A 27,530-nucleotide genomic window follows, 5' to 3' on the forward strand; every position below is an offset into this window, starting at 1 on the left:
CGACGAACTCGAAGTGTTTGTACACACCAATATGCCCCCCCCAAAAATAAAACTGCGGCACATTCCACTGTAAATTAGAGACAAGCGTGCATCTATAGGCGTTCCTTCTGCAGGTAACAACCACTGGCTTTTCAACTCTTTTTTTGGGAGGGCATTAAGTTTTGTTGCATTTTAAAACCTCTTTCCTTTTTTTTTTATCCCACAAAACGATACTGACACATACCGGATGGACACAATGGTGGTAACAGACGTCGCCTAAGCGAGCCGGGGTTAAAGTGCGAGTTGTGGAACCGTGCGATGGGCTTCGCAAAGTGACGAGGTCTCCGGGGGTGGCTCTCGGATTTATTGATCCACGCGTACGGTGGGGGAGTTTGTACATTTTCACAAAATATAAGTGAGACGGAACAACAATGTTATTTCATCCAAGGCGAGAGCGTACAAACACCATTTTACGCTTCCACGGAAGTTACTTCTGTTTATCCGCGGCGATGTGGGGGTGCCATTGTTGTGGATGTCGTAAATGATTCGCGATTTTTCGCGATTTCGCTCCACTTACCCGTGGGAAATAATCGCGGATAATGGGGAGGAGAGAGTTGTGCACAATAGGGTCACACCAGGTAAGCGGAGTTGTCCCTGTGTAAAGAAAAACGAATTGTCAAAGTGTGTCGCCGTAATCGAGTAAGAATCGGGTAATGCTCGTCCGCATCGGAAGTTCTGAGGCAGTCATTGAAATTCCACATTTCTCGGGCAGGAACCAGCCATTTCACTCTTTATGAGGATTATTAAACGTCTTTTTTTTTAACTGTGATGTGCTATCGCACAGTTTTGGGACTCGGAGCTCAGCCACCAAAGGGAAAACACGAAGTCAGATGATGTTGGCTTCACAACAACCATTGCCGTATTACCTGAGTTAAAAGAAAATTCGGAAAATAATACACGCCCCAAACTTTTGTTTTAAAAGTCCGTACAGAGTGAAAATTGCATCTTATAATCCGGATAAGACTGTAGCGCAAGGAAACCGTGGCGAGGTGAAGTTTGCGTGGCGGTGGTGACCTCTTGACCTTGGCCACATAGTTTCACCTACAAAGGGTATGACGTGTTTGTGATAAAGGACAGCTGATCAAAGTATGAACCGCTGATAGAGTAATCAACGTTCTGGTGGTCGGTCAGTTGATGGCTCTCCGAGAGAGAACACACTGGAACACTGGAGAAAGTTTCGGGGATTATTTTGTTTAACCAGCTGAGAGCTCAAGAGACCAGGATGGAGTCTGTTTTGCAAAAGTGACCCAGGGTATTAGTCTTCCGGTAGGGGGCGGCGATTGCAGCTTTGTACTTTATAATCCCAATGGGTTTTCCCCTCCACATTTATAAACACGCGTTTAGAGTGTTTGGCTGCTGTACATTTCCACGTGATTAGCACCCTTCGTTGAGCCATCATCTATGGCCGGGTCGCTTCTGAAAAAGAGATACACAGCTCAGGGGGTTTTACCTGCACTGTTCGAATTTGGACCCTGACTCTGGCACACAATGGCCTACTCATAGGCGGCCTGGGATTGTGCTCATTTTTATGTTGCTGCACCCATGGGCGTTGCACACAAAACCCTCCTCCCTTGAGTGTTTTAAACACAGCAGCCTCTGCTTAGCCACCAGCCCGTCGCGTGGTGAAATGTTACCCTTTTTGCAAGTTGCGTGGGTAGTGAAGAAACAAGGTAACCATGCGCCAATCCCACCCTGATTGGCAATCGTCATTACGCTGCAGCCCTTAAATACCAAACTCATAGGTAGGGCACTACATCACGTGACTTATTGGGGACTGAGGTATATAGGCGGATTTGTGAAAAAGGTCAGATATGTGAACGTCGCTAGGTAATGACAGTTACAGCACCACACGCTAATGGGCTACCGAACAAAAATGAAGAGCAAAGTTTCTGTACGCATGGGGCGGTGCTCGACTGTGCCTTGAGAAGCGAGCGAATCTGCGTGCGATTAGGAACGCGTGACCGTGAAAAGGTCAGATTTGTGATCAACTATAGAATGACAGTTACGTCACCGTGGACAAAACACAGCACTGGGTGCGAGGGCTGTTTGTGATCGTCGGGTACGTGACATTGTACTGTAGTCAGCCATGGGGCAATGATGAGGGAGGGACCGAGGGAGGGAGTGAGAGAGGGAGATGAGTAATCGGAATAATAGACACTCGGGGTCAAAGTGCGGAGGATGAACGTCGATCAAAAGTCGAGTTATCAAACCCTGAAGCGACCGATGGGGATGACTCCTGCGGTGCTTTTTAGCCGAGTTCAAATCCCAACTGGGGATTCACTCAACCCATCATCCTTCCCAAGTCAATAAAACGACTACCAACTTTGTGAGACTCGCACACTGGTGGCTGTCACGTGAGGTCACCGGTTCCCACCACAGTAATGTAGAAAACCACCACTGGGTTGGGGACACCAGTGGGGAGTTGAGGTCCACACCATTGCTTGTTTGAGCGAGGTGGGGGACACTTTGCTCCGACGTCTTTCCACGCCACTCCTCCTTCCGTCCAGCATCTCACAGTTTCACCTAAAAGCTGGCTGATCATCCGGCCACGCGCGAGAAGAACTGCGTAAGTCTCACGCTCTGTCCCACAAGAGTACTTCGAATGGACATCCTCAAACACCAGATCCCACGTTATCACCGTCATTCCATCAGACTCCCCCCCCCCCCCCCCCAGTCAGAGTCCAACGTTCGTGTTCTGCGTAAACGGGTCCCCGTGATTAAACTCATCTGACCCTCGCGTCCATGTGGGTGTCCTGGCTCTGACCGGACTGGTACGATCTGCTGATATTTCTCTTGAACATGGGGGGAACAGTGGATCACCCGCGGGTGTTTTTTTTAGTTGGTGTAACCAACACGTGCGACACGTTTCCAAGAAGTTGCGTGGCATTTCCCCATCTCTCCATCCGCCCCAAAATCTCTCCCCCCGCCCACACACACAAAGACAAAGATCCCCCGTATAACCTGTAACAGCCTGTTGTGGCAAGTGCTGTTAGCGAGCACCTATGAAGGCGGGCATGGCACACGAGGGGGTGGGTGGCCAACACCCCGCCGACTTTATCTCACCAGTGGCGATGATTACACACCGCACCGGGTACTCATTTGAGGCAGAGTTGACCTAGGCGAGGCACAGGACCTGTTTAAATAATCGTCACCGGTGTTTGCCATGAGCGGGAATCTAACTCGGGTCGCCAGATTCGTTGCGCGGCTCGCTAACCACTACACCACCGCTCCTCTCTCACACACACACGCACACTCACAAGGGCATGCTCACACCTGCACTGCAACACCTGTGCCCGATTGTTTTTTTCGTTATGTTATATCCCAGGTGTTTTTTTATTCAGTGAGATATAACATGCGGAAGGCATCAACACAATGTGTAATACAATGGCCTCCTTGTGTGTGTATATTATTGTTGTGCCAAACACTGAGATAACATGTTTCAATGCTCTAAGGCAGTAGGATTATCATGCACGGCTCATTGTAAGTCCATGGCTTTTAGCCTTCCCATGCCGTGGGCAGTTGTTTGACCATACTTCACCACACGGGGCTGTGCAGGGAGGGGTAACACGAGTTTCCACTGATGGTAACCTTGATTAGGAATCAAACTCAGGTCACCGGAAGCATGGTTGCGGTGTGCTAACTGCTGACCCCACTAAATTATGAATACTGCACTCCAATATTATGTGTACAATGTGGCACGGATATGTACACGACAGATCATACGTAAGTGCTCGTTAACAGCACTTGCCCCAATAGTCTGTTCAAGCTATACGGGGGAATTTTGTACGTGTATATGTGCAAAATAATTACGTCACTGACTGTCACTGGGTTTAACCGAGCACACAGTGCGGTACAACGATCACATATCCAACAGGCTCCATTCCCCGGCCCCACACACACACACACCAAGATTGACGATTCGTAGCTGGACTTGGTACAGACCTCCACTGGGTCTGCCCAGCCCTTTGAAAATAAGTACCGACTGCAGCGTGTCACTTGCCAGCACCGAGAGGAGACGAACGTTATCGGGCAACCGTGTGCCAAGCCTGCTGTCCCACCTTATGTCAGGCCAGCCCTAATAGGTGCTCGCGAACAAAGACGTGCTGCAAATCCGTGTGAAAATGCGCAAGAGGCCTTTTGACTGCTTTGTGTCATGTTTGAATAATAATTTTGTCAGAAAAATAAATGCTGAGCCGGAAACAATTATTTTATTTTTCCGGTGTTGCAAATGTCCAGCATGGCAATTTTTTAAAGAAACACAATTATCCGCCTTGACCAATTAACCACTTAGTCTTTGTGCACGGTCGAACCGTCATCGTCTATACATGTTCACACATCTGACCTCTTCTCTTATCCCACCAATACCTCAGTCCCCAGCGGGCTGGATGTTGCGCTGACATTATAAGTGTGGAACATTTACTGGATGTTTAGTCTACAATTCACTCAACTCAACCGTAGCATCAACAAGCAGAGTTGGCGATATAATCAGAGAATACAGTAAATGTCTAGAAATTAAGTTTTTTTTTACCTTTCCCTTCCTGGGGGGGTTTCTTTCAATTCGTAGAGTTGTCACAAAAGGCGGATTTTTTTCTCACTCTCCATGGGGCATTACCGACAGCAACGTCTTGTGAGACGATTAACTTATAGAGAGACAGTCTCTCTTGGTGAATTATTACATTGGAGGATTGTGCGCCACGGTGGTGAGATGTTAACTACCTTGCCTTGTATACAGAAGGTCGTGGGTTCAATCCTGACCCTGATACCTGTATATTTGGAGTTTTCATGTTCTCCTCGTGGTTGTGTGGATTTTCTAAGGGTCCTCCGGTTTTTCCCTCCACATTTAGAAACATGCTTTTAGAGTATTTGGTTGCTATAAATTTGCACATGATAAGCTACTTTGTTGAGCTATCATTTGTGGGCAGGTCGCTTCTGGAAAAAGAGCTATATAGTTTAGTGGGTCTTATCTGGTAAAATAAAAATAGTATTAAATGGCGGTGGCTTGAGAAGGTCTTGAACCAGCAATGGATTGACCATAGCTGCTGCTGCTGATGATATAGTGACAGCACTGTGTCAGGAATATTGTTGTGCTCGTAACCTTTGATGGGAACGAGCGGTGGTGCAGAGCGTCACACGTTGCGCTACGAACCCAACGACCGATTCCCGGACGCTGCCAACATCAGCAGCGAGCGATGCTTGAACTGCTCCAACCTGCACTGACCAGGCTGGACCGATGGACGCTCTCTAAAGTAGTATCATTATTATTTTACGTTTAACGTATTTTCCGGGAACGTAAAATGCCGGTTTGCGCTTTGATTGCCGTGCGATCCGGGTGCCGTTTTGAGTGGCATTTGTTTTTTTGTCCCAGCTGTAATTGCACACTGGCTACCAGGGTGACACACACTGCGGCTTGAAGGCTGAGCCGTCAGCTGTTTGACGTCTCTCCATGAGCGAGTTGGCTGCAAGGGCAGCTTTTGTCCGACTGCTCACTGCCCTCCCTAATCCCAATGCCTTGGGACCAGAGTCCAGTTCACACTTCCACATTGGCCTCACTCCTGTGTGAGTGAGATGGCGCTTGGTGGTCATCGCACACACTCCGGAGTCAGGTTGAGGTCAGTGTCCCAACGCTGGCTGGTTCAAAACTTTGTGGCCATCAGACCTTCCGATCCACTCAGAAATACCTAAGAAAATTGCTGCTTCTCCTCTCCCTGTGCCCTTAATCCGACCTGACGCCATCACCATTATCAGCCTCCCAAGTTTCCTGCCTCTTCATTCGGCATCCCACCAATCTCTATATAATGGGAGGGTCACCCCTTTCTTCCATGTTGGCCACGTGGTCTGAAAAGCCTTTTACCGTCTCCACAGCTAACTGCCTCTTCCTGTTTACAAATTGGACCTATTTTTATTGCACTGTTTATGCCATACATCTCCATTGAGTTGCACACACTGCAGTTCTATTTGTAGTTGTAACCTTTAGTTAAGGCTCACAAACACAAATACACAGTCACAGTATTTATTTCTACTTTTGCACTTAAAACATATGGCGCTCAACTAATGCCTGTGAATGTTCGTGAATTAAGTTATCCCCAAGTCCTCTAATCACCTCCCCACGTACCCTGCCCAAAACAAGTCGTGAGAGACAGATTTATTGTGAATTCACCTCCCCCTCCTCCGTCCCATGGCATTGTATCACCGTATTCTCCAGATTATATGAGGCTCCAGAAAGCAAGAAGCACCCCAAACGTGTGCAACGTGTCAATAAAGTGAAAATAAAATCTGGTCGCACGCACAAAGACAAAGATCTCCGGTATAGCCTTCAACATAATGTTGGGGTAAGTGCTGTTAGTGAGCACCTATGAAGGCCGGCACGGCACACAGGGGGTGGGTGGCCAGCAGCATGCCAAGCTGCCTTTGTCTCCCTGGTCACGCACACAGACACCTACCAGATTTTAGAATTTACCCCCAACTTCTTGGTTCTTTCAGTAAAGTCACGTAGAAGGGAAATAATAAAATAATAAAAATAAAACATAATAAAATAATTCTCACGACGTTTCGGCCACAACGCAAGCAGCCGTCCTCAGGTGAAGAACAGGTCTGTCTGGAAGACAGCGTCCTCAGGTGAAGAACGCTGTCTTACCGACAGACCTGTTCTTCACCTGAGGACGGCTGCTTGCGTTGTGGCCGAAACGTCGTGAGAATTATTTTATTATGTTTTATTTTTATTATTTTATTATTTCCCTTCTACGTGACTTTACCGAAAGTACCAAGAAGATGAATCCCTGCAGTCACGAAAGCTTTAAATCGAAATTTACCCCCAACTCTTGCTTTACATTTTTAAGGGAAATAAGCGTGTCTCGTTACCCGGAGGTTGTGGTTGTTCAGTCTTGTTATTGAAGTGTATTTATGTATAACTTGCGGGACTTTAGTTGCACGTTAAACCCACCAAATGAAACCAAATATGGTCATCAGTGTCCGGCCTCGTGGCTCGGTAGTAGAGCGAGCAACTTCCAATCAAAAGGTTGCGAATTAAAATCCTGGTTGGAGGTTGCCTCTGCCCATCATCATTTCAGGGTCGATAAAAAAAGTACCACTTTGTGGGGAAGTCAACAGTGGTTGCCCTATGTATAGACTCCCCCTCACCATAGGAACGTGGAATTTCCACCAACACTTTGACTGTCGTCATCAGTAGCGTCATGCACCGCAGTGTCCGCCCTCTGAAAGTGCGCTTGTCCATGTTCGTGTGTGTGTGTCTCTCTCTCTCAACAGGAGCCGAGCCACAAAAGAGTTCGCTCCAAGTCTTCCCTCGTGAACCTCATCTTCCCCGTCAAGACCGCCGCTGCCAAACACTTTGGCCGATCTTTACAGGTGAGGCCCAAGATGCAGGTGCGGCGCTCAAAGCCGTCAGAGCGACGTCCTTTCTCTCATCGTCCCGCTTAGTTGTGTCGGGTACTCAGCGAGATGACGATAGCGTCCGTCACCATCCTGTGCTAACCAGCGTAGTGAAGTATGGTCAAACCCTCCCGCCCCCCCCACCACCCCAATCACCAACGCACCTACATCATGGCATCAAGTCCTCGACAGCTGTGGGTTTGATAATTGTTTTTTTACCCTTCTATCTGGCAACAAAACTGACACCTTTTTTACAAGGAGTCATGTTTGCATAGACCACAATACCTGCAGTCATAATGCAAACAAAAAACATAACTCTGATAATGTGCACTGTCCTTGAAGTTGATTGGTCCACACCCGAGACAGCTTTCCTTAGAGCCTTGTCTCACATGGGTTGGACCAGATGACGCCAAAAGGCGCACAACTCAAAGACAATGCACCATCAGAGTATGAGACTAGGCTCTAAGGAAAGCTGTCTCGGGTGTGGACCAATCAACTTCAAGGACAGTGCACATTATCAGAGTTATGTTTTTTGTTTGCATTATGACTGCAGGTATTGCGGTCTATGCAAACATGACGCCTTGTAAAAAAAAAGGTGTCAGTTTTGTTGCTAGATAGAAGGGTAAAAAACCAATTATCATATTTTTTACTGGCAAATGAGGTTCCAAAGCTGTGGTTTTGCCAACTACGGCATCGGCTGGGATGGTGAAGGAGCAGGGAGGTTCCAAGAATCACCGAGTACGACCAGGATTCCCCGCATCATGGGGTTGTGAGAGGTCGCGGTGGTGGCAGCTTGCAGAGGCCTTCATCCAGCAACAGATTGACCAAGGCTGACGATGGCTCTTGTCGGGAATCATTAATGGGGGTTTCGCTTCGTCCCTGCTGATGGTGACGAATCGTCGACGACTCACCTGCTGCTGTCAGTGAGACTTGGGATGAGGCCACACACGGAGGTCGTTGCGGACCAAGGCATTGGACCCCAGCTGTCCATGCAAACTGATGGATGGATTGAAACTCTCCTTTGAATTGTTGTGAAGAAGACATAGCTACACTTGTGTTTTTTTTTAAATATCTGTGGTGTTCTATTCGTGAAGTGCGTTCGGCAGAGGTGAAGGAATGCCCTTCCGATTTGGTGGATTTCCTTATGTCACTCATAAGATTTGCGCATTTCATCACCGTGTGGAATCTAATCTCTGAGTTTTCTGGTGAATAAGGAATCCACACAGAGATGTTGACCATGCGGTTTTACTTGGGCTTTTAAGAAATATATAAAAGACGCGCTGACATAACTCTGGGTGGCAGGGGGTAGAGCTGTACCGCAGAGCTCCGTACAGTTTGCTAAAGAGCTCAAATATACAAAAGATGATACGTTTCAATTGACTCTTCATCCGCTGTGGGACGTTGTCCCAACTTCGTCCACTCACTTTCAAACAATGCACTCATTTTCAAACATCACAAATAAACCGCTTTGACCTCCGATTATATGATATGGATTTCTATAGCCTTCTGCCATATGCTAATCCCCTGTCCCGCTTGAAAACCTGGTCTCCTGGTACTAACGGCTCTGTGTACTCATAGATTAGGACATCACGTTGAGGACGCTCGGTCTAAAGTCTAGACGACGAGGCCGCTCCCATGCATTTGTAATAAATAAATAAATGTAGGTAAAAGGTGGCATAATTGAGGTGTGTGTGTAGGTGGGATAATTGCACGTTTTGTAACGGTGGAATGCTGAATTCCTTCTGTGGGCTGGGCCGTAATGACAGTGGCTACCTTCTCACACAAAGAGCCCACGATTCCACGAGGCGAAAGTCATGAATACGTCTCTAGACCGTGAAGTAAGGAGTGGGTGCGTGGGCAGGGTGTGTTTTTATTGAATTCCTTCAGATTACATGTAAGAGAGGCCCCTGATACACACCACCCTTTCAAGTAGACGATTGATACCGTTATCCATGGGCAGGGGAAGGTTGATATCTCATAGGATTGGTGCTGCCAAAACTTCATTATAATGGAGGATGTTGTGGTGGTTTTTAAAATTATTATTCTAAAGTCTAGTTTTTTTTGGAAACTTCCTTACGTGTGCAGTATCGCGGCCGAGAGGAAGTGCTGATCGCTCTTAAGCGACATCTGAACCGTGGCCCACAATCGCACGTGACACGGTGCACGTGTCGAATGTTTTACTTCTTATGGCGTGTGTCGATTCACTCGCTCCCATCTTCCCGTTAGCACGGTTGCCTACGTAGTCCAAAGAAGTTCAACATACATACGTACGCGCATGCAGAGGTGCTCGCGTGCTCTGCTCAGGTTTTTCGCGGTCGCGCCGTGCGGCTCTCCAAGTTGTCACCGGTGTTGCGACGTTGCGCTTCGTGCGCTGGGGTCAGCTGCATCTTCTGTTTACAAGCCTCAAATTCGGCGGTGGAAATTCCAATTTTCTATCCTGCGCTCCGGCGTAATCTCGTGAATAATTACTGCCGACTTCCTATCGAGTGGTGCTCATTTTAGTTGCCCCCCCACCGCCCCCAGAGGCATGAGAGGAGGGTTGCGTCACCCCCTGACTAGGTTCGGAACTGTCGACCGTCTCGCTATGAGACACACACTCCTAACCGCAGTACCCTCGGTCACAAAGGGGAATTTTCTTGAATTACATTTTTATATATACAGTATATGAGAAAAAGGAAACATGAAGTCATTGTGTTATGCATGTGTACACGTGCTAAATTACAATTGTCTTTTAAACCTACTTGGTGGGCAAGTGTACATTTTTCTGTTTCAAGTTTCACTTCTTTCAGGTGACAAATTCATGAACATATATATCGTAAGTTATCGTCGCCCGTAGTTGTATTGAGGCGCGGTTCTTTCATCCGTTTTCAAAATAGCCAGCTTCACCAGAAGAATTCGGAGAATGTTGAAGAAGGCCCAAAGTTAGAAGGCATCTTTATTTAATATCTCTCTCTTTTTTTCCTTTTGAAATCGTGAGCCAAAGTATGCGAGCAGGTGTGCCTGCGGTTAGCCGAGCAGAGGAGCAGGGGGAGAGTAGACACTGGCGGTGCTGGGGGAAGAAACTGGGAGGGATCGGTGTTCAATTTGTTAACAAATTTAGTGCCAAAAATATTCCCCAATTTCATGTTTATTATTAGTATTATTAAATATTTTAGTCAGCGATGCTGATATGAGATTAACCAACTTGAATAGAGATGAAAAATACGATCATTCTGCAGTGTTATTCGAGACAGCCAGGGCACTGGGCAGGACAAACGAACGACGGGAATTGGCTCGATGCGATTATAAAAATGGGTGACAACTCTGCGTCTCGCACACCGTCGTTATTAATAATAATTGAGTGGTCTACATTTTTGACTGCTTCGGTTGACTCGGTTAAGATAACTACTGAATGCAATTCACAAACGAAGACTATGACTAACTTAACAAAGATGCTGACTAAATTAACCCTGGTCTACTGAGGGCCCCCGTTTGCCGACACACTTTCACAAAGGCACACTAGCACGTACAGAAATACAAAGATCCCCCATATAGCCTTAACAGACTGTTGGGGCAAGTGCTGCTCAAGAGCACCTGTGAAGGCCGTCATGGCATACGAGGGGGTGGGTGGCCAGCACCACGCCCGGCCGCCTTTGTCTCCCTAGTGGCGACGTTTACACACTGCACCAGGTACTCATTTGAGGCCGAGTCGACCTAGGGGAGGCCCAGTGCTGGTTCAGATAATCGTCGCTGGTGTTGGCCGTGAGCGGGAATCGAACCCGGGTGGCTAGTCTCGTAGTGCAGCGCAGCGCTAACCGCTACACTACCACTCCCCGCGCACACACAGGCATAGCAACACTCGCACACATCGCACACAGCGCGCTGGCCCAAACCTCGTGCACTTCCTTGCATTGTTCTCAATCATTGTTCAGACAGGCGACTATCAAAAAAACATAGAGACATTCGCAAAAAAAAAACACATCGCAGTCAAAACAAAATACAAAAACATTGCCAAGGTCTGGCTTTTCTTACAGCATTTTGTTTCATCATCATCATCATCCTAATCGGCCACGGTCCATCCACTGTTGGATGGATTTCCCCCCAAGCCGTCGTCACCTCTCACCACCCTGCGATGCGATAGTCCACCTAGACCTGCGCACGAGCCGATGCCGTCGCTCCATCTCCTCCGTGAATCCGTCTAATTCTCTGGCCCGCCACTCAAAGTGCTCTCGAACCGTCGGCCATCTTACATTTCAGCGAGATGTTCGTGCAGGCTTTTGTTTCATGTTTGGATGTGATGTGTGTACGGTTTGGGTGTGATGTGTATATAGCTCTGCTTCAGTGGGCCCCAAGGACTGCAAACAGGAGTTCCGTGAGTGCGGCACATAAAACAGGGTGACCTCTGCTGACCTCTGCGCCTGTGCATTAAACAGGCAGTGCCTTCTGAAAGGGTGGCGTTTGTACGCAAACGGTGCATGTCCAGCCGATTTGTTCAGGACTCCTTTTCCCGATTCAGGAATTCTGCCGGGCCTCGTGTGAGCTTGCCTTTGATCTCGCGCGCGGTCAGACTAAACACACAGAGCCGCACAATCGAGTCAGGAAACGCGGCAAGGCACAATTCTGCCGAGTCACTCGAATGTGTGAAGCCCCCCTCTGTGCGTGCGTGCGCTCTAAGCCCTCGAGTGCAAATACGCAGGACAAACATTCAGCCTTTTTCCACCCCATGGCACCATCGACACAAACCCTTCTTCACACTCGCGCCTTCCACTCCACAGCCTGTTGTTTATCCACTGCTGACTAAACGGTGTCTAGGTAAGCACCTTTGTCGTCGGCCCATCTTAGACAGTTTACAATGTGGATTTATATAGTGTCAAAATGTGACCGCACCTCAAGGTGCAGAACACATACGGTGGGCTTGTTTATTTGATACAGAGACAATCCCCAGCCATAGGCAGAGGTAAAACGGTCTTGACAGCGTGGGGGGCTGAGGGAAGAGAGCCCCAGGCAATGAGGCCACCAAAGCAGAATGCATGACCTCCCACTGAGCAAAGGTTGCAATAGGGGCTATGCGACTTGCTTATACAGATAGTGCATCGATAAGGGAGTTGAGAGGGATGAGAGGGTTAGGGGTAGGAGAGTGTGTGGAGGGGAGTAGAGTGAGATGAGAGGGGAGAGGTAGGAGAGTGCGTGGTGGGGAGTAGAGTGAGATGAGAGAGGAGAGGTAGGAGAGTGTGTGGTGGGGAGTAGAGTGAGATGAGAGGGGAGAGGTAGTAGAGTGTGTGGTGGGGAGTAGAGTGAGATGAGAGGGGAGAGGTAGGAGAGTGCGTGGAGGGGAGTAGAGGGAGATGAGAGGGGAGAGGTGGGAGAGGTAGGAGAGTGCGTGGTGGGGAGTAGAGTGAGATGAGAGTGGAGAGGTAGGAGAGTGCGTGGTGGGGTGTAGAGTGAGATGAGAGGGGAGAGGTAGGAGAGTGCGTGGTGGGGAGTAGAGTGAGATGAGAGGGGACGTAGGCAAGGGAAAGGCCACAGAGAATCTCTGAGACGTCCAATCTTGAGCGAGGATTGGATTGGTTCCATGATTTGAATCCCCACCACACCCCGGTGATTTTCGAGTGGAATTGCCAACGAGCGCAAGTCGACCGTGAAGTTAATGGTAAAAGCCTCCCTCTGATCTCATTCATAAAAGTAGGCCATTGTGTCACGGGTTTTTTCCGACATTAATAATATTTTAGTTTCTAAACCAGCTAAGTACAACGGCATATATATTATAAGGCTGGGGAGGAGGGGGGAGAGAGGTGATGAATCGTCGTTAGTGGGAGATAGTGGAAAGGGATGGTTATTATGGTACGATGCACAGAGGTGGTCATTCATGCGTTAAGGATAACGAGGGGAGGGGCTTTAACCAAGATTGCGACTGGGGGAGAAGGGAGGTCGCGGTGCAGACAACGGGGAGACTGAGTTGCAGACAGCTGGAGCAACAGAGGAAGAATAGATGCCAGCTCCCCATGAGCAATATAAGGAGAACTCCGTTCTCTGCCTCCACGTGGTTCATAAAAAAATGTGTTCAGCCCATGTGCCTGTTGGTTTTCCAGACCAATAGTGTCAAGCAGCATCTTTTAAGCAAGCTGCCAACTCTAAACCGGATTGGTTTATTCATTAAAACATTTCTGAGGGTTTTAATTGACTTAATAATTGTTGTAAATAGGATGTAGCCCTTAACGTGATTATGGATATAATTATTGTACAGTCTTGTGAGATGCAATTGGCATGAATGACGCTATATATATTAAAAACTAAATATTATCCCAAACCTTCTGGGTCTCATCAGCAGACTCAAGCTTGATTATTGTTTGTTTACCCTTTTATTTGTCAACAAAACTGACGCCTTTTTTTTTACAAGGAGTCATGTTTGCATAGACCACAATACCTGCAGTCATAATGCAAAAAAAACATACCTCTGTTAATGTAAAAAAGGTGTCAGTTTTGTTGCCAGATAAAAGGGTAAAAAACCAATTATCATATTTTTTTACTGGCAAATGAGGTTCCAATGGAGAGTCAAGCTTGTTAAGCAAATGCTCATGGATAACCAGCTGTTATTTGCAAGAGCACTCCTTAAAAATAACTATGGGACCCCATTCAATGCAAATGAGCAGTTCCTTAATGCGTTGCCACAGCAGCCTTTGGCTGATTCACTTTAGGAAGGCTCTCGGCTTAGGCAGTGCATAGGCCTGGAGTCCAAGGTAATTTAAACAAAAAAAAAAACCTAATATGCCCATGTACTAAAATCGCACTTGCTCTCTGAGAGAGGGGCTCACAACCTTACAAGCGTTCACAGCGGTACCGAGCTGTCGGGTGTGTGTAGGCGGTGCAACTGCACTGGGGACCCACGGTCCAAAGGGGACCCAGGCACCGGCCTACGAAGAGGGGCGAGGGGGGGTTCAGGAGGGGGGGGGTGACACCAGAGGTCGCAACCGGGTACCCGATACCCATACCCTACCCGATACCCGGCTACCCGTACCCGGCCGGGTACGGGTACGGGTAGCCGTTTGCGACCCTAGTGCGGCCGGGTACGGGTACGGGTAGGCCGTGAGTCACTGGTGAGTAACCGTTTGTCACTCATTTCGGGTAGGGTACGGGTAGGGAACGGGTACCCGTACCCGGCCGGGCACGGGTACCCGTACCCATTTGCGACCCTGGTGCGGCCGGGTACGGGTAAGGAATAAAAACCCGTTTGCGACCTCTGGGTGACACGCACCACGCTACCCCACTGGCCTAACACCCGGCCTTGTCTCTCGCCCTGGTGCGTCCTGTTCCCCTTCCGCGCTGCAGCGCACGACGAGCGTGCGCTCGGTGGAGCAGCCCCCCGCTCAGCAGAAGACCCCGCCGGGGAAGAGCCCCCCGGCCCTGGTGACGCCGCCCCAGGCGGGGCCCCCGCCTCGCCGCTCCAACAGCCGCCTGTGGAGCGAGACGTTCACGGCGCGCGACGGCGACGCGCTGCCCTCCTCCGAGATCAAGCGGCAAGAGGTGAGCGTCTGTCCGGCCGGCTCGCCGGCCCGCACGGCCGCACGCCGATGGAGGGATCGGCCTCTGTAAAACTAAACTGTGAACTCATTTTGATGTTACCGGATAAGGCCCGACCGAGCTATGCAGCTCGTTTTCAGGCGCGACGCGGCCGCAAATGATAAGCCCGACGGAGTGGCTTGCTATGCGGAAATTTATAGCGGCCAAATGTTCTAAATGTATGGCTTCTAAATGTGGAGGGAAAAACTGGAGGACCCGGAGAAAAATCCACGCAACCAGAGAGATATAGAACGGGCAAACTGCAAATATACAGGCATCAGGATCGGGATCGAACCCACGACATTTGGCCTACTCTTCCACGCTGGAAAAAGTGGGAATACCCACGCTTTACCCCACCATGCGCGACTTGCCGATTGACTGACCACGGTCTACCCAGTCGCACTGCTGGCTGGAAAGAGGTGGGGAGGGGTGATGGTTTAATCTCCCACCGTGGTGGTGCTGGGCACCTGCAATGCTGGGCTGGGTGGAGGAGGGTTTTGTGAATGTCACAACACCCTCGTGTGTAGGTGGCGGTACAGCAAGTCGTGGTTTGTGACCAATCTCTGTGAGTGTTTTGAATGTTAATCCCCAACATTTTTGGGTTTGCAAGCGCACTCCTCCCGTGCTCAAAATACTCGTTTGGCCAGAAACGTCTGGCCAAACTTGCCAATTTTACAGCACGTAGGCTTTCGTAAACAATATTATCCAGAAAATGTTTTTTTTGGTTACATTACGCTATCTCACCCAAACTCCCCCCCCCCCTTATATTATGGATAATATCTAGATTCATGGAGGCTTTCCTGGATATTTATAAAAAAAAATCTACTGTGGTCATTGGGCAGCTGTATGGCCCTTAGGCCACTTTGTCTGACCACTGAGCCATTATTCACACCTGCTGGTCTTGAGTGGCAATTACCAAAGCACAGCTGCTGCTGTTGCTTTGAAGTGGATGTTGAAGACCATGTGAAGTCTGTCAGGTCCGTTGTATATCGTTTTATGTTCGAAACTTGTCACCTTCAAAGCGTATCTTTCAGTAAATAATCGCAGGTGAAGTTATTAACTGTCGTTGTGTCAGAGCAGGTGACGCACCTCCGATTAGCGCGGTTGGCTACGTACGGTGCGAATGAAGTTCAACATACATCGGTGTAATATTTTTTCGTCAAAAAGTTGCTCACAAATAAAAGGCAACAAAACCTGAAAAGGGCACGAATAGGATGGAATTGGAACACGTGGATTAGAGAACGTACACAGAGTAGAGGCATCGTACTGCCGGTTCAGAGCAGGAAGTGGTGGGCTTGGGCAGGACACGTCATGGCTCGAGGGGGCGATGACCGGCGGTCGAGACTAGCGACGGAGCGGCAGCCAAAGGGGTGAAAAAAACCCCCGAGGAGAACGACCTGCACGGAGGTGGCGCGATGGAACTGCCCCGCGTGCGTGTGCGTGGGATGTATCGTTGCATCACAGAACTGTGTGCATGCATGTCCAGCTTCTTTCGCACCGTACGTAGCCAACTGCGCTCATCGGAGATGCGAGCTGAGAGATTGTGACGGCTTAGGGAGGTCTTCTTCATCCGGCAGTAGATTCGATTAATAGAATCTCGGTGAGCTTCCGCCTGGCGTATCACCACCAGTCGACGTCATTTCTCTCCCCTTGCGTAATTGTTGACCGGACGATACCAAGGGCCGGCCAGCCAAATACGCCGTGCTCAGCGCGTGGCCGGCATCGCGCTACGAGGGCTGAAGCTACACCTGCTTCACGGTGAACTCTTTTAGAACGGGGGGTGGGGGGATGGGGGGGGTGACGGCAACACCTGACGGGTTCCTGCGCCGTCAGGTGTGACTCAATAGTGACGTTGCTCAACCCCCCCCCCCCCACCGTTCAACCGCCCACGAGGTGGTCCCTCTGACCCCCTCCTGCCCACGCGCTCACCTGCCCCGCCCCTTCCCATCCAGTCCACCAATCAGACACCCGCAACACCGGGGGGGGGGGGCTGTCGTCATCCGCACCTCGGAGGTGAACAGGCCCCGCCCACCGCCCCCCGCCGTGACAGAGCTCGCGCTGAGAGAATAAGAGGCACAACGTAAATAAATGAATAATGAGCGCACCCACCACGGACTTTGGGTGCTTGGCAACTGCAGCCAACTCGTTTGTGAGGCGTGGCCCCCAGGTGCTTCTCGCCCCCTCACGGGTTTGGCTGCGAGAGGGCAGTGAGCCAACTTTGCAGTTGTTTTTCTTCTTCTTCTTAATTTTCACCAATTTTATTAGGGCTTAGCGTGCGCAGTGGTTCTGTGCACGGCGCCGTGAACCTTGGCCACCCGGGCTCCCCCCCCCCCCCCAACCTGCGCTAACCCGCACTGACCAGCGTGGTGAAGTATGGTCAAACTTCCCACCCAACCGACACGGTGTTGGGAGCCCTTCGTTCCGTAGTGGATTGACAAAGTTCTGTAAACGTGTTACATTTTCACGTTGAACTCCTTTGTGATATTTTTTTAATGAGTATTTCCGCATAGAACAAAGTGTTTTTCCAATACAGATATCCCATGTATCCTCCTGGATTACATCCACATCACTCAAAACGATCAGAATCCTGAAAGAGTGTTTTCTAATCTTTACGGGCTTAAGCTTTGCACCATGAGTGACTGACTCTGACTTGCTGTGGCTTAAACCCTTGGAGCTGTGCTTCAGTGAAGTACAAAACAAAAAGACATTTTTAATCTTACCATGCTGTAATTAATCAACTCATTCGACAGCGGTCAACGAGGTAAAGGCGCAGCCCTCCAATGTCTGGCTCTTGCCCACGGCTGGTGGAAGGTCTTCCACTAGCCGGAGCCCTGGAGAGCTTCTTCAGAGGGTATTTGGCCTACTCTTCCATGCTGGGCAGACGTCTTGGAAGAGGTTGGGGTGCCCACGCTTTACCCCACCGCACACGCGACCTGCCGATAGACCAACCGTGGTGTGGGAGAGGGGAGGCAATGCAAGACACTTGGCAATTGCTTCAGATTCAGAGCGGAGAGACTAAACTGTGGACCTCTGAATCACAAGTCCAGGGTGCTACCCGTTACGTCGCGACGGCATCCCCACACAGCTGCAGAACCTCGTTTCATATCAGTTTGGGCCCCAGGATCCCTGTGCTGACGATGAGGTCATCAGCCACTCTGAGCCACCGAGAGCCACCGTTTTACGGTTGCTATTTTAATGCCACAATCATGACAACTCTGTGTGCTTCTACGTTGCTCCCTGCTTTGTCACCTCGTCTGAGCACTCTGTTTTGTGTTCCCCTTCTCTCTGCCCCCTGATCGCCGCGTGAACCCCTTGTTCCCTTCCGCAGACCATTTTCGAGCTTTTCCAAGGTGAACAAGCCCTCATCGAAGACCTGCAGCTCGCCAAGAAGGTATCGCAACGTCACCCGAACAATCCCTCCTCCAGCCGTTCCCCGAGTGCGGATGCTGAACTCACAGCCGCGTCTCTTTGGGGCGCCACGGTGGCGAGATGTTAATTACCTCGCCTGGTATACAGGAGGGTCGTGGGTTCGATCCCGACCCTGACACCTGCTGTATATGTGGAGTTTGCATGTTCTCCCCGTGGTCGTGTAGATTTTTCTCCGGGTCCTCCGGTTTTTCCCTCCGCATTTGAAATAATGTGATAATTTGGCTGCTATAAATTTCCACATGCTATGCCGCTTTTAATAAGCTATCATTTGTGGCCAGTTCGCTTCTGAAAAAATAGCTATATGGCTCAGTGGGCTTTACCTGGTATAATAAAAATTGGTATTTTTTGTTAATGCCAGACTCTGCGAGCCAGGCCAAGTCGGGAGTCAACCGCTAATCATTTCTGGGAGGCATGGCAATAATCTGGGGTATCAAAGAACGAGTGGCGTTGTTCCCTAGAGAAGGCCATTGTGTGTTAGTGTAAGGGAATATCGCACAATAGAAAATTACGCTCATCGAAGGATTAATACGGAAATCAATACAGCACCATTCATACATACACACACACACACGCATGCACACGTATATACACTCTATGTGAGCCCATTGAGACTGAAAGTTGCCCCATAAGGTGTGAGCCGTGTAAAAACAATTAAACGTAGCTCACGGCTGCTCTGCAGGTGTTCGTGGTGGTCGTGTTGTACGGCTCCCCGGTGTGTTTTCGGGTTGCATCGCGTGTTCATTCCACTTTGTGTACGACGCTTCACCCCACCTGCCAGGAACTTGAACTCTGTTCCGGACAAAGCTCCCGGCACGTGGGGCTAGACGCCGTAGACATCATGCCGAACAGCACATGGTACAACCCGAAATCTCGTCCATGACAGAGGTTTTTTTTTGGGTTAGATCGCGTAAATATAGATGTGTTGTTAAACCCGCCACCACCCGACGACACGGCCAATGGGTAAGGATTGTCAGGCAAACAAAACGTGCCAATTCGTTACTAGTTCAGCACACCGGTGTGTTTGAGAGTAAACCCACAGCATTTATAATTCGAGTACCGAGACGTTTCGCCCGTAATTACAACAAGCCTCATCAGGCGACAGCCAGAGTTGTGGAGAAATCCTCCTGTTTCGATCCTGAATAGAAGGGGTAAATTACAGAAAATTAATAACATACACATTCAAAGCATGGTATGGCAAAAAAATTTTTTTTTAATATCTAAATAAATGTGAACATCGGTAAAGTCACATAGAAGGGAAATAATAAAATATTGTTATATTATGTTTTACTTTTATTATTTCCCTTCTACGTGACTTTTAATATTATGTTATATTTTTTTATTATTTTATTATTTCCCTTCTACGTGACTTTACCGAAAGAACCAAGAAGATGAATCCCTGCAGTCACGAAAGCTTTAAATCGAAATGTGAACATGTTCAACAATTAGACTTGGCACAATTTTAAAACAATCACCAGCATGGAAATATGGAGACATTAACACTCCAAGTGGAATACACCAACTATTACAAATAGCCTCTGGAAGTTTGTTGAAATCTGACGTTGTTGATATTATTTCCAAAGTGGAATGTAAACAACATTGTTCCATTTATGAGAAGGATCGTATGCAAAAATAATATTTAGCAGAATTTGTGCCTTTTTGGAATGTACTAAAGGAATTTAGAAGAAGCTCATCTTAGGTTGCTAGTCTTTGCCTGTGGCGTTAAAAGCGCGGCAAGGAGGAAATCTACCGCGTCCGAAACAATCTCCAAGACAGAGGTCGAGCGAGTTTGTGTTCGTGTTATCGACGGTGGGAGATAACCCGTCACATCGGAGAGCCCTCGGTGACGTGCGGAGAAGCTGTAACTCGAGACACGAAGCTCAAGGATTTGTGGAAAAAACGATCTGGCCCGTTTAAGGCTCCAGCACAAGATGATTTTCGTACCAAATTACCAGGGCCAATCGCCGGCTTCATGCTGTGGCTATCAAGTTGAAGACGTATTCTTGGTTCTTTCGGTAAAGTGAAAAAAAAAAGGAAATAATCTAATAATTTAAAAATAAAACAATATTGTTTTATATTTAGATTCTTTTATTATTTCCCTTCTACGTGACTTTACCGAAAGAACCAAGAATATGAATCCCTGCAGTCACGAAAGCTTTAAATGAAAATTTAAGTTGAAGACGGTTGGGCAAAGGGAAACGTGATTCATTTCTACAGAACGATCCAGTTTTTTTCTTTCTGTTTCAAAGTAATGTCTTGGAAGCGTGTTTAAAGTTTAGATGGTCATCAAACCGAATTATCTGATATAAATGGGAACCCCCTACAGTTTTGACAATTTCTCACTCGGTTGATTTCGTTTCTTAATGCGATAGAGACAATTGCGTCCCATGTAGTTGGACCATCGCATGCAAAGGAAGGATTTACTCTACTTTGTGTTCCGGCTTGGAATGTGGCGCTGGAATGTAGAGGCTCTGCTTAGGTTTCTCGTGTTTGCCTGTGGTTGAAACAAATCAGCAGGCCCCGTTTTACACAAAAAAACAACCCCTTAACAATAACAACTTGCGAGCAATTCAGTCGTCTTCTTATCGACAGCGGGAGATAACCGGTAACGCCATAGATCTCTCAAGGACGCGCAGAGACGCTGTTATCAGAGATGAAGCGGGTGATCGGATTTAGACCATTTAAGGCCACATGCAGCATGGGCTGATTTGAATACCAAATCTCCACAGTCAATCATTGCCATTTAGCTAAAACCATAAAGGTGTCGCCCTGTAATATCCAATTGATGCCACTGCTGGCGGTGACGCCTCCACTAGAGGGAGGAACTAGAGAGCTTGTTTAGGGGGTATTTGGCCTACTCTTCCACGCTGGTCAGACATCTTGGAAGAGGTGGGAGTACCCACACTTTGCCCCATCACATACGACCTGCCGATTGACTAGGTAAGAATTTGTGAACCCATCCTGATAGAGGCGTAGATGTATAGGCAACAAGTTGAAGATGGGTGGGTCAAAGAGAAACATAATTCACTTCTGCGTAAGAACCCCATTTACGATAATTGGTTTTTTACCCTTCTATCTGGCAACAAAACTGACACCTTTTTACAAGAAGTCATGTTTGCATAGACCGCAATACCTGCGGTCATAATGCAAACATGACTCCTTGTAAAAAGGTGTCAGTTTTGTTGTCAGATAGAAGGGTAAAAAACCAATTATCATATTTTTACTGGCAAATGAGGTTCCCATAGTGTTAACGCCATTTACATTTCACATTTGTTAATAATGTTTTGAAGTGTGTTGAAGTTTACACGGTCATATAACCAAACGCCCCAATACAATGCAACAATGCAATTTGAATGTACTGTATGTAGCGTCTGAATGCAAATACATCTTAAGAAGACATCGTGCAGCACAGGGGGGCATATTTGTTACGTGGAGAAAGAGTCGGTCGTGGGCAGAGGAAACAAGGAAGTTCTAGAGCCAGGCTTCAATAGAGGCGGGGAGTCAACAGCACGGATGGCTGGTGGTTCCACGTAAATTGTTAAACTAAACCACAGTATGTTTAATGTATGACTCGTGAAGGTCAAGCACTTTATTTAACTTGCGTTGGGGAGTGAGCAGTCTATGCTTCCCTTTACCACATTCATAAGAGTCACCGTGGCCTGTTTGTGTTCTGAATCACGCAGGCTTACCACGACCCCATGCTGAAGTTGGGCATCATGAACGAGGAAGAATTAACAAAGATATTCGGAGACCTCGACTCGTTTATTCCATTGCACCAAGGTAACAATGAACATTACTACAAGAACCGAGCAAGCTTGGAACGTTGGGCCGACGTTGCTCGAACGGTTCCAACCACGTGCTAAAGTTGGCCCAACGTAGCACGTTTACTGGGAAGACATAAGACGTGACGATGTAACAGCAGCCTAACTGCGTGGCACAGTCACAGGGTTGTGAGTTTAAATCCTCTTCAGGATAGAACATTCTTGGCCCTTAATTTCATGCTGGTCAATCAAATTTGTACCATTTCGGGGGGAAGCAAGGGCGGTTGTTCTGATGGAGGGACTGCGATTACCACTCACGGCTCAGGGTTACTGACATTGCTCACCTTTGAGCAGAGACACAGTTGCACTCTTTGGCTGTGAATGATAATTAACACGATGCAGCAGCATCGTTTTAGACCTTCTACAGTGTCAGGAACGCACGTGGTTGCGCTCGGATGTGTTTTCGTGTGATGGCCCGTGTTGTTCAGCGTTATGTCCGCCATTTCGCACCACGTGTTTGCAGCATCTTCAGGGACTGAATTGAGCCATTCACCAACATCCCTTGAATTTTAATGCGATGACTGCTGCTGCTGATGATGGTGTTGCCGGATCTGATCGCTTTACCGCCGATGCCGTCTCTTCCCGCAGACCTGGTCAGACGTCTGGAAGAGGCTCGTGGTCCCGACGGCACCGTGAAGGAAGTGGGACAAACCCTCGTCACGTGGGTGAGTGTTAAGAGACGAGGCCTGCACAGCTGCGGACACGCTCTGACAAATTGGATACTCACTCTTACATCACTCAATTGGAATACGCCGCGTAGCTTCATCGCTTCCCATACCGGTAAGCCTGATGCCCGCTGGCGGGTGCTGCTTTGACCTTGCCCCACAAGGGGACAGCTGCCGTGGGGGGGTCCCCTTGGCTGGACAATGTCAGCTTATTGGTGTGGTTGTGACGAGACATAATTGCGAAGGTGCTACAAATTGCGGCCGCTACGTGCAAATCCTCATGGCTTAGAGAGCGGCTGGAAAACCATCCTAAACCAAACTATTTTTATTTTACCATTTAAGGCCCATTGAGCTATGTAGCTCTTTTTCAGAAGTGACCTGGCCACAAACGATAGCTTAATGAAGTGGCTTACCATGTTGAAATTAATACCAGCAGCCAAATACTCTAAACGCGTGACGTTGATTCTAAATGTGGAGGGAAAAACCGGAGGACCCGGAGAAAAATCCACGCGACTGCTGGGAGAGAGACACGCAAACTCCAAGTATACAGGCGTCAGGGTCGGGATCGGACCCACAGCCTCCTGCATACCAGGCGAGGGAGTTAACATCTCGCCGCCGTTCCTGCCGTTGCAGCTGCCGTGCCTCAACGCGTACACCAGCTACTGCGGCAACCAGGTGGCGGCCAAGGCGCTGCTGGACCAGAAGAAGCGCGACCCGCGCGTGCAGGACTTCCTGCAGCGCTGCATCGAGTCGCCGTTCAGCCGCAAGCTGGAGCTGTGGAGCTTCCTGGACGTGCCGCGCTCGCGCCTCGTCAAGTACCCGCTGCTGCTGCGCGAGATCGAGCGCCACACGCCTGCGGAGCACCCCGACGTCGACCTGCTGCGCCACGCGGTGAGGGCCCTGCCGCGGTCACTCTGATTGACAAGGGGTGGAGCTACATGACGGGGGTGGAGCTACATGACAGGGGGTGGAGCTACATGACAGGGGGTGGAGCTATATGACGGGGGGTGGAGCTACATGATGGGGGTGGGGCTACATGACGGGGGGTGGAGCTACATGATGGGGGGTGGAGCTACATGATGGGGGTGGAGCTACATGACGGGGGTGGAGCTACATGACAGGAGGTGGAGCTACATGACGGGGGTGGAGCTACATGGCAGGGGGTGGAGCTACACGATGGGGGTGGAGCTACATGACGGGGGGTGGAGCTACATGATGGGGGTGGAGCTACATGACAGGGGGTAGAGCTACATGATGGGGGGTGGAGCTACATGACGGGGGTGGAGCTACATGGCAGGGGGTGGAGTTACATGACAGGGGGTGGAGCTACATGACAGGGGGTGGAGCTACATGACAGGGGGTGGAGCTACATGACAGGGGGTGGAGCTACATGACAGGGGGTGGAGCTACATGACAGGGGGTGGAGCTACATGACAGGGGGTGGAGCTACATGACAGGGGGTGGAGCTACATGACGGGGGTGGATGTGTGTAAGTTGAACTTCTTTCGCACCGTAAGTAACCAACCGTGCTAATCGGAGGTGCGGGGGAAAGACAACAAACTAAACACAGAAAGCAGTTGGAAGCGTCCTGCCATCGATATTTAGCCACCCGCTGCGAGCATCTTCGCCGCACTAATCGAGTACTGGAGGGAAATATTTTCAATCCGGTAATGGCACTCCCGTTTCTCCTTGTCACTGCAAGGGCCCCTTTGTGCACAGCCAAGACGCACGTTACTTGTAGCCATATTACTTGTGAAACCCAATGCGGCCCTCGGTGAGGAGAGGGCTCCTCAACCCGTGTTGTCAGGTCATCACCCCTGAGAGGTGGCTGAGTGGGATCCGTGAAAGGCAAACAAAACGTGGCCATACTTGGCATCGGGGAGAAGCGGCAAACTGGTAGGAGGCTAAGCACACTCGCCAACCAAACACCAGCCCTACCCCTTAAGCTAAACAAACACCACCCTCTCGCACAATCCTTCCCCTTATTCCGCCTGCCCCTCTCCACCTCCCCACGAACATTGCTCCATCTGACCGCAGGTCAAGGAATAGAACTTCTAGGCGAGCGTGTTAAACATTTGGCCTCCCCCGTCGCCCGTGATGACGCACGTGCCTTCCCATGAGCGCCGAGCTGATGCTGCTTCTTTGTCCCCCCCACCCCCTTCCTCCCTCAGACGGAGATCGTCCGGGGCATCCTCTCTGAGATCAACTTGCGCACGGGCGAGTCCGAGTGCTGCTTCTACCGCGAGCGGCTCGAGTTTGTGGACGCGCGGCACCGGGACCCGCGCATCGCTTCGGCGCGTCTCCTGCACTGCCACGGGGAGCTGCGCAACCAACGTGGCACCGTGAGTGCCCCCACGCACACTGCACGGCTCGGCGAGTTGGCCGGGCGGTAGCGCATTTGCCGCTCGTTGTAGCAGAGGATTCGCGCTTCAAGCCCTGCGGCCCGCCCTAGTTAATGCTGCGGGCGTGTTCACCGAAAGAATACACTCGGTGCCTGCTTCGCCGTGAACAGTTGAAGATCACGTGATGTTATTTGAAAAAGACTCGGTCATGTGCGCAGGCGTCATGGTCAAAATTTGCCAAATTCGAAAAAAATTACCTGCAACTTATTTAATGGGATAAAACCACATGGCAGCATCACCGCTTTCCGGCAGACTGTGCCGGTCTGTGAAGCTTAGCCTCTTCGCGATAGCTTGTGCTACGAGAGTGATGCGAATACCAAATGTGCTCTTAACTGTTATCTCCTTTTCACTTCTCTCTGCCCACCGCGGCATCTTTCGATGCGTGATGTTTGACATCCATTCATCCTGGTCACTTGTTTCATTAATTTACGTCGCAACATCCGTGTCAAAGACCCATGACCACATGATCCAGGATGTGCCCGATCCCATAATATACCGGAAGCTCGGCAGGGGTTGGGTGCGAATGGTGCATGGATGGATGACCACCATGCATAACAGGTGCCATAGGTTGTGGGGCTCGGTTTTGGCCATCGGAAGGGCAGTACAGCAACATCAATTGTTGTACTGTGCTTCTGTGCTCCCACTTCTACACTCCACCTTTTAAGGAAAACGCACTGGCCAGTGTGGTCAAATAACACCCCACTATCCGCATGGCATGGAGAGGCACTCATCCAGTAGCGGATTGACAAAGGGCTGTAAATGTGCATTCAATAAAAAAGCTAAGTACCCCCATTTTTCAAACGGCAATGTAAATAATGCTCGGTTGAGCATGGAGCCACTTAGACCTGAAAATACATTCCAGGTTTTTACTCTGGCATGATTACCAACAATATATACATCATTTGTATTGATATTGATTGGATACTAGCCGAACACACAAGCTACGGAAGCACTTATTTACACGCACACGGCACAGAAATGCACGAATCTCATTGGACTAAAACACACTTTATTTACGCATGTACACGTGTGCGTCCGTGCACGTGTGTGTGGCGACCCAACAGAAGCTGCACGTGTTTCTGTTTGACGAGGTGCTGGTGCTCACTCGCCCTGGCGCCCGCGGAGAGAGAAGTTTCTACCAGGTGGGAGACGCCGTGGCCTCGCCAAGCAAACTTCCTACCCGGCACACGATCGATAGTGTATTTATTTATCAACGTTTAGCAGTGCAGAAACGAGCCATCGAGCCGGTTGGCTCAGGTTTGATGATTCAATTAAAGTCTGCAACCCCCCCGTAATTTTGGCTGTTAATGACACTCACGTCATTGTCGTCATTTGCAATATCAGACGATCAGGTGACGGTGTCTCATGGTCTCAATTTTATAATGACCTTCGACTTCGAGCACTTCAACACCGACGTTTGCCATTCCTGATCCGTGCAGCCCAGCTGGCTTTGAGAATGTCGCTCATAGTAAAGCTGCTACTATTACCGATAACGATGATACAGTTCGATTACCTTTTGGATTCGTCGAGCATCTAAATCAGTGGTCGGCAACCAAAGTAAGAGCCTTTTTTTTCCAGTTCGGTAAAAAAATGTAATATTTCAAGAGACGCAATGCGTCTCAATAATGTCACGAAGCAGTCCTTAAAGAGGGGCATGCAGCTCAGGAGCCGCGGGTTGCCGACGCCTGCCCTAAATGCAACCGCATTTTAAGAACTCGCACAAAAACAGCGGGCGCAGTTGGCCATTAGCAGAGGAAAACAGATGTGTCTTGAGCCAGGATGGGGGCAGGGCTCCACTCGGTGCCTCGGTGCGTGAATTGCGCACCTTGATCCGTGTCTTTGATCATCGCACAGGTGTTCCGGCAGCCGGTCCCCACGGCGGAGCTCCGCCTGGAGGACATCACGGAGCCAGGGGGAAGAGGCTCCTTCCGTGGACCCTTCGGGCCAAACGATCGTGGTGAGAATTCGGACGTCGTTTTCTGTCGTTGCCTTTGATTCCACTGTGAGTCAACGCTCATGGTGGCACTGACGGGAATGATGACACTCGTAGCCGTAGTAGTAATAATAAACAAGAACCATTTGTTTTTTGAAAGAGCGCCATTTACAACGGGGCATCTCATAGCACTTTATATCTCATCTCAAACATTTGAATGGGGCACCCCAGGTGGCAGATGTCTCTGTGTGGCACAAGATGTGACCTCAGCACCACGCCTGCAAGCGAGAATTAGTCTGGCAGCCGGGGAGGGTGGTGGGGG

At 49.4% G+C, this 27,530-nt stretch overlaps 1 protein-coding gene across 1 annotated transcript in view; it reads left to right on the forward strand.

The window, feature by feature from the left end:
* LOC144721246 (rho guanine nucleotide exchange factor 3-like) overlaps positions 1 to 27,530 on the forward strand; it is a 55,016-nt gene that overhangs the window by 19,775 nt on the left and 7,711 nt on the right. Inside the window, exons 2-10 of the mRNA XM_078598709.1 lie at positions 7,303 to 7,401; positions 14,731 to 14,925; positions 18,290 to 18,352; positions 22,071 to 22,167; positions 22,797 to 22,873; positions 23,507 to 23,764; positions 25,045 to 25,215; positions 26,340 to 26,417; positions 27,130 to 27,232. Of these exons, the coding sequence (XP_078454835.1) occupies positions 7,303 to 7,401; positions 14,731 to 14,925; positions 18,290 to 18,352; positions 22,071 to 22,167; positions 22,797 to 22,873; positions 23,507 to 23,764; positions 25,045 to 25,215; positions 26,340 to 26,417; positions 27,130 to 27,232 (1,141 nt within the window). The remainder of the gene's footprint in view (positions 1 to 7,302; positions 7,402 to 14,730; positions 14,926 to 18,289; positions 18,353 to 22,070; positions 22,168 to 22,796; positions 22,874 to 23,506; positions 23,765 to 25,044; positions 25,216 to 26,339; positions 26,418 to 27,129; positions 27,233 to 27,530) is intronic.

This window comes from Lampetra planeri, chromosome 11 (assembly GCF_965212315.1).
Source record: "Lampetra planeri chromosome 11, kcLamPlan1.2.h2, whole genome shotgun sequence".
Classification (NCBI taxonomy): domain Eukaryota; kingdom Metazoa; phylum Chordata; class Hyperoartia; order Petromyzontiformes; family Petromyzontidae; genus Lampetra; species Lampetra planeri.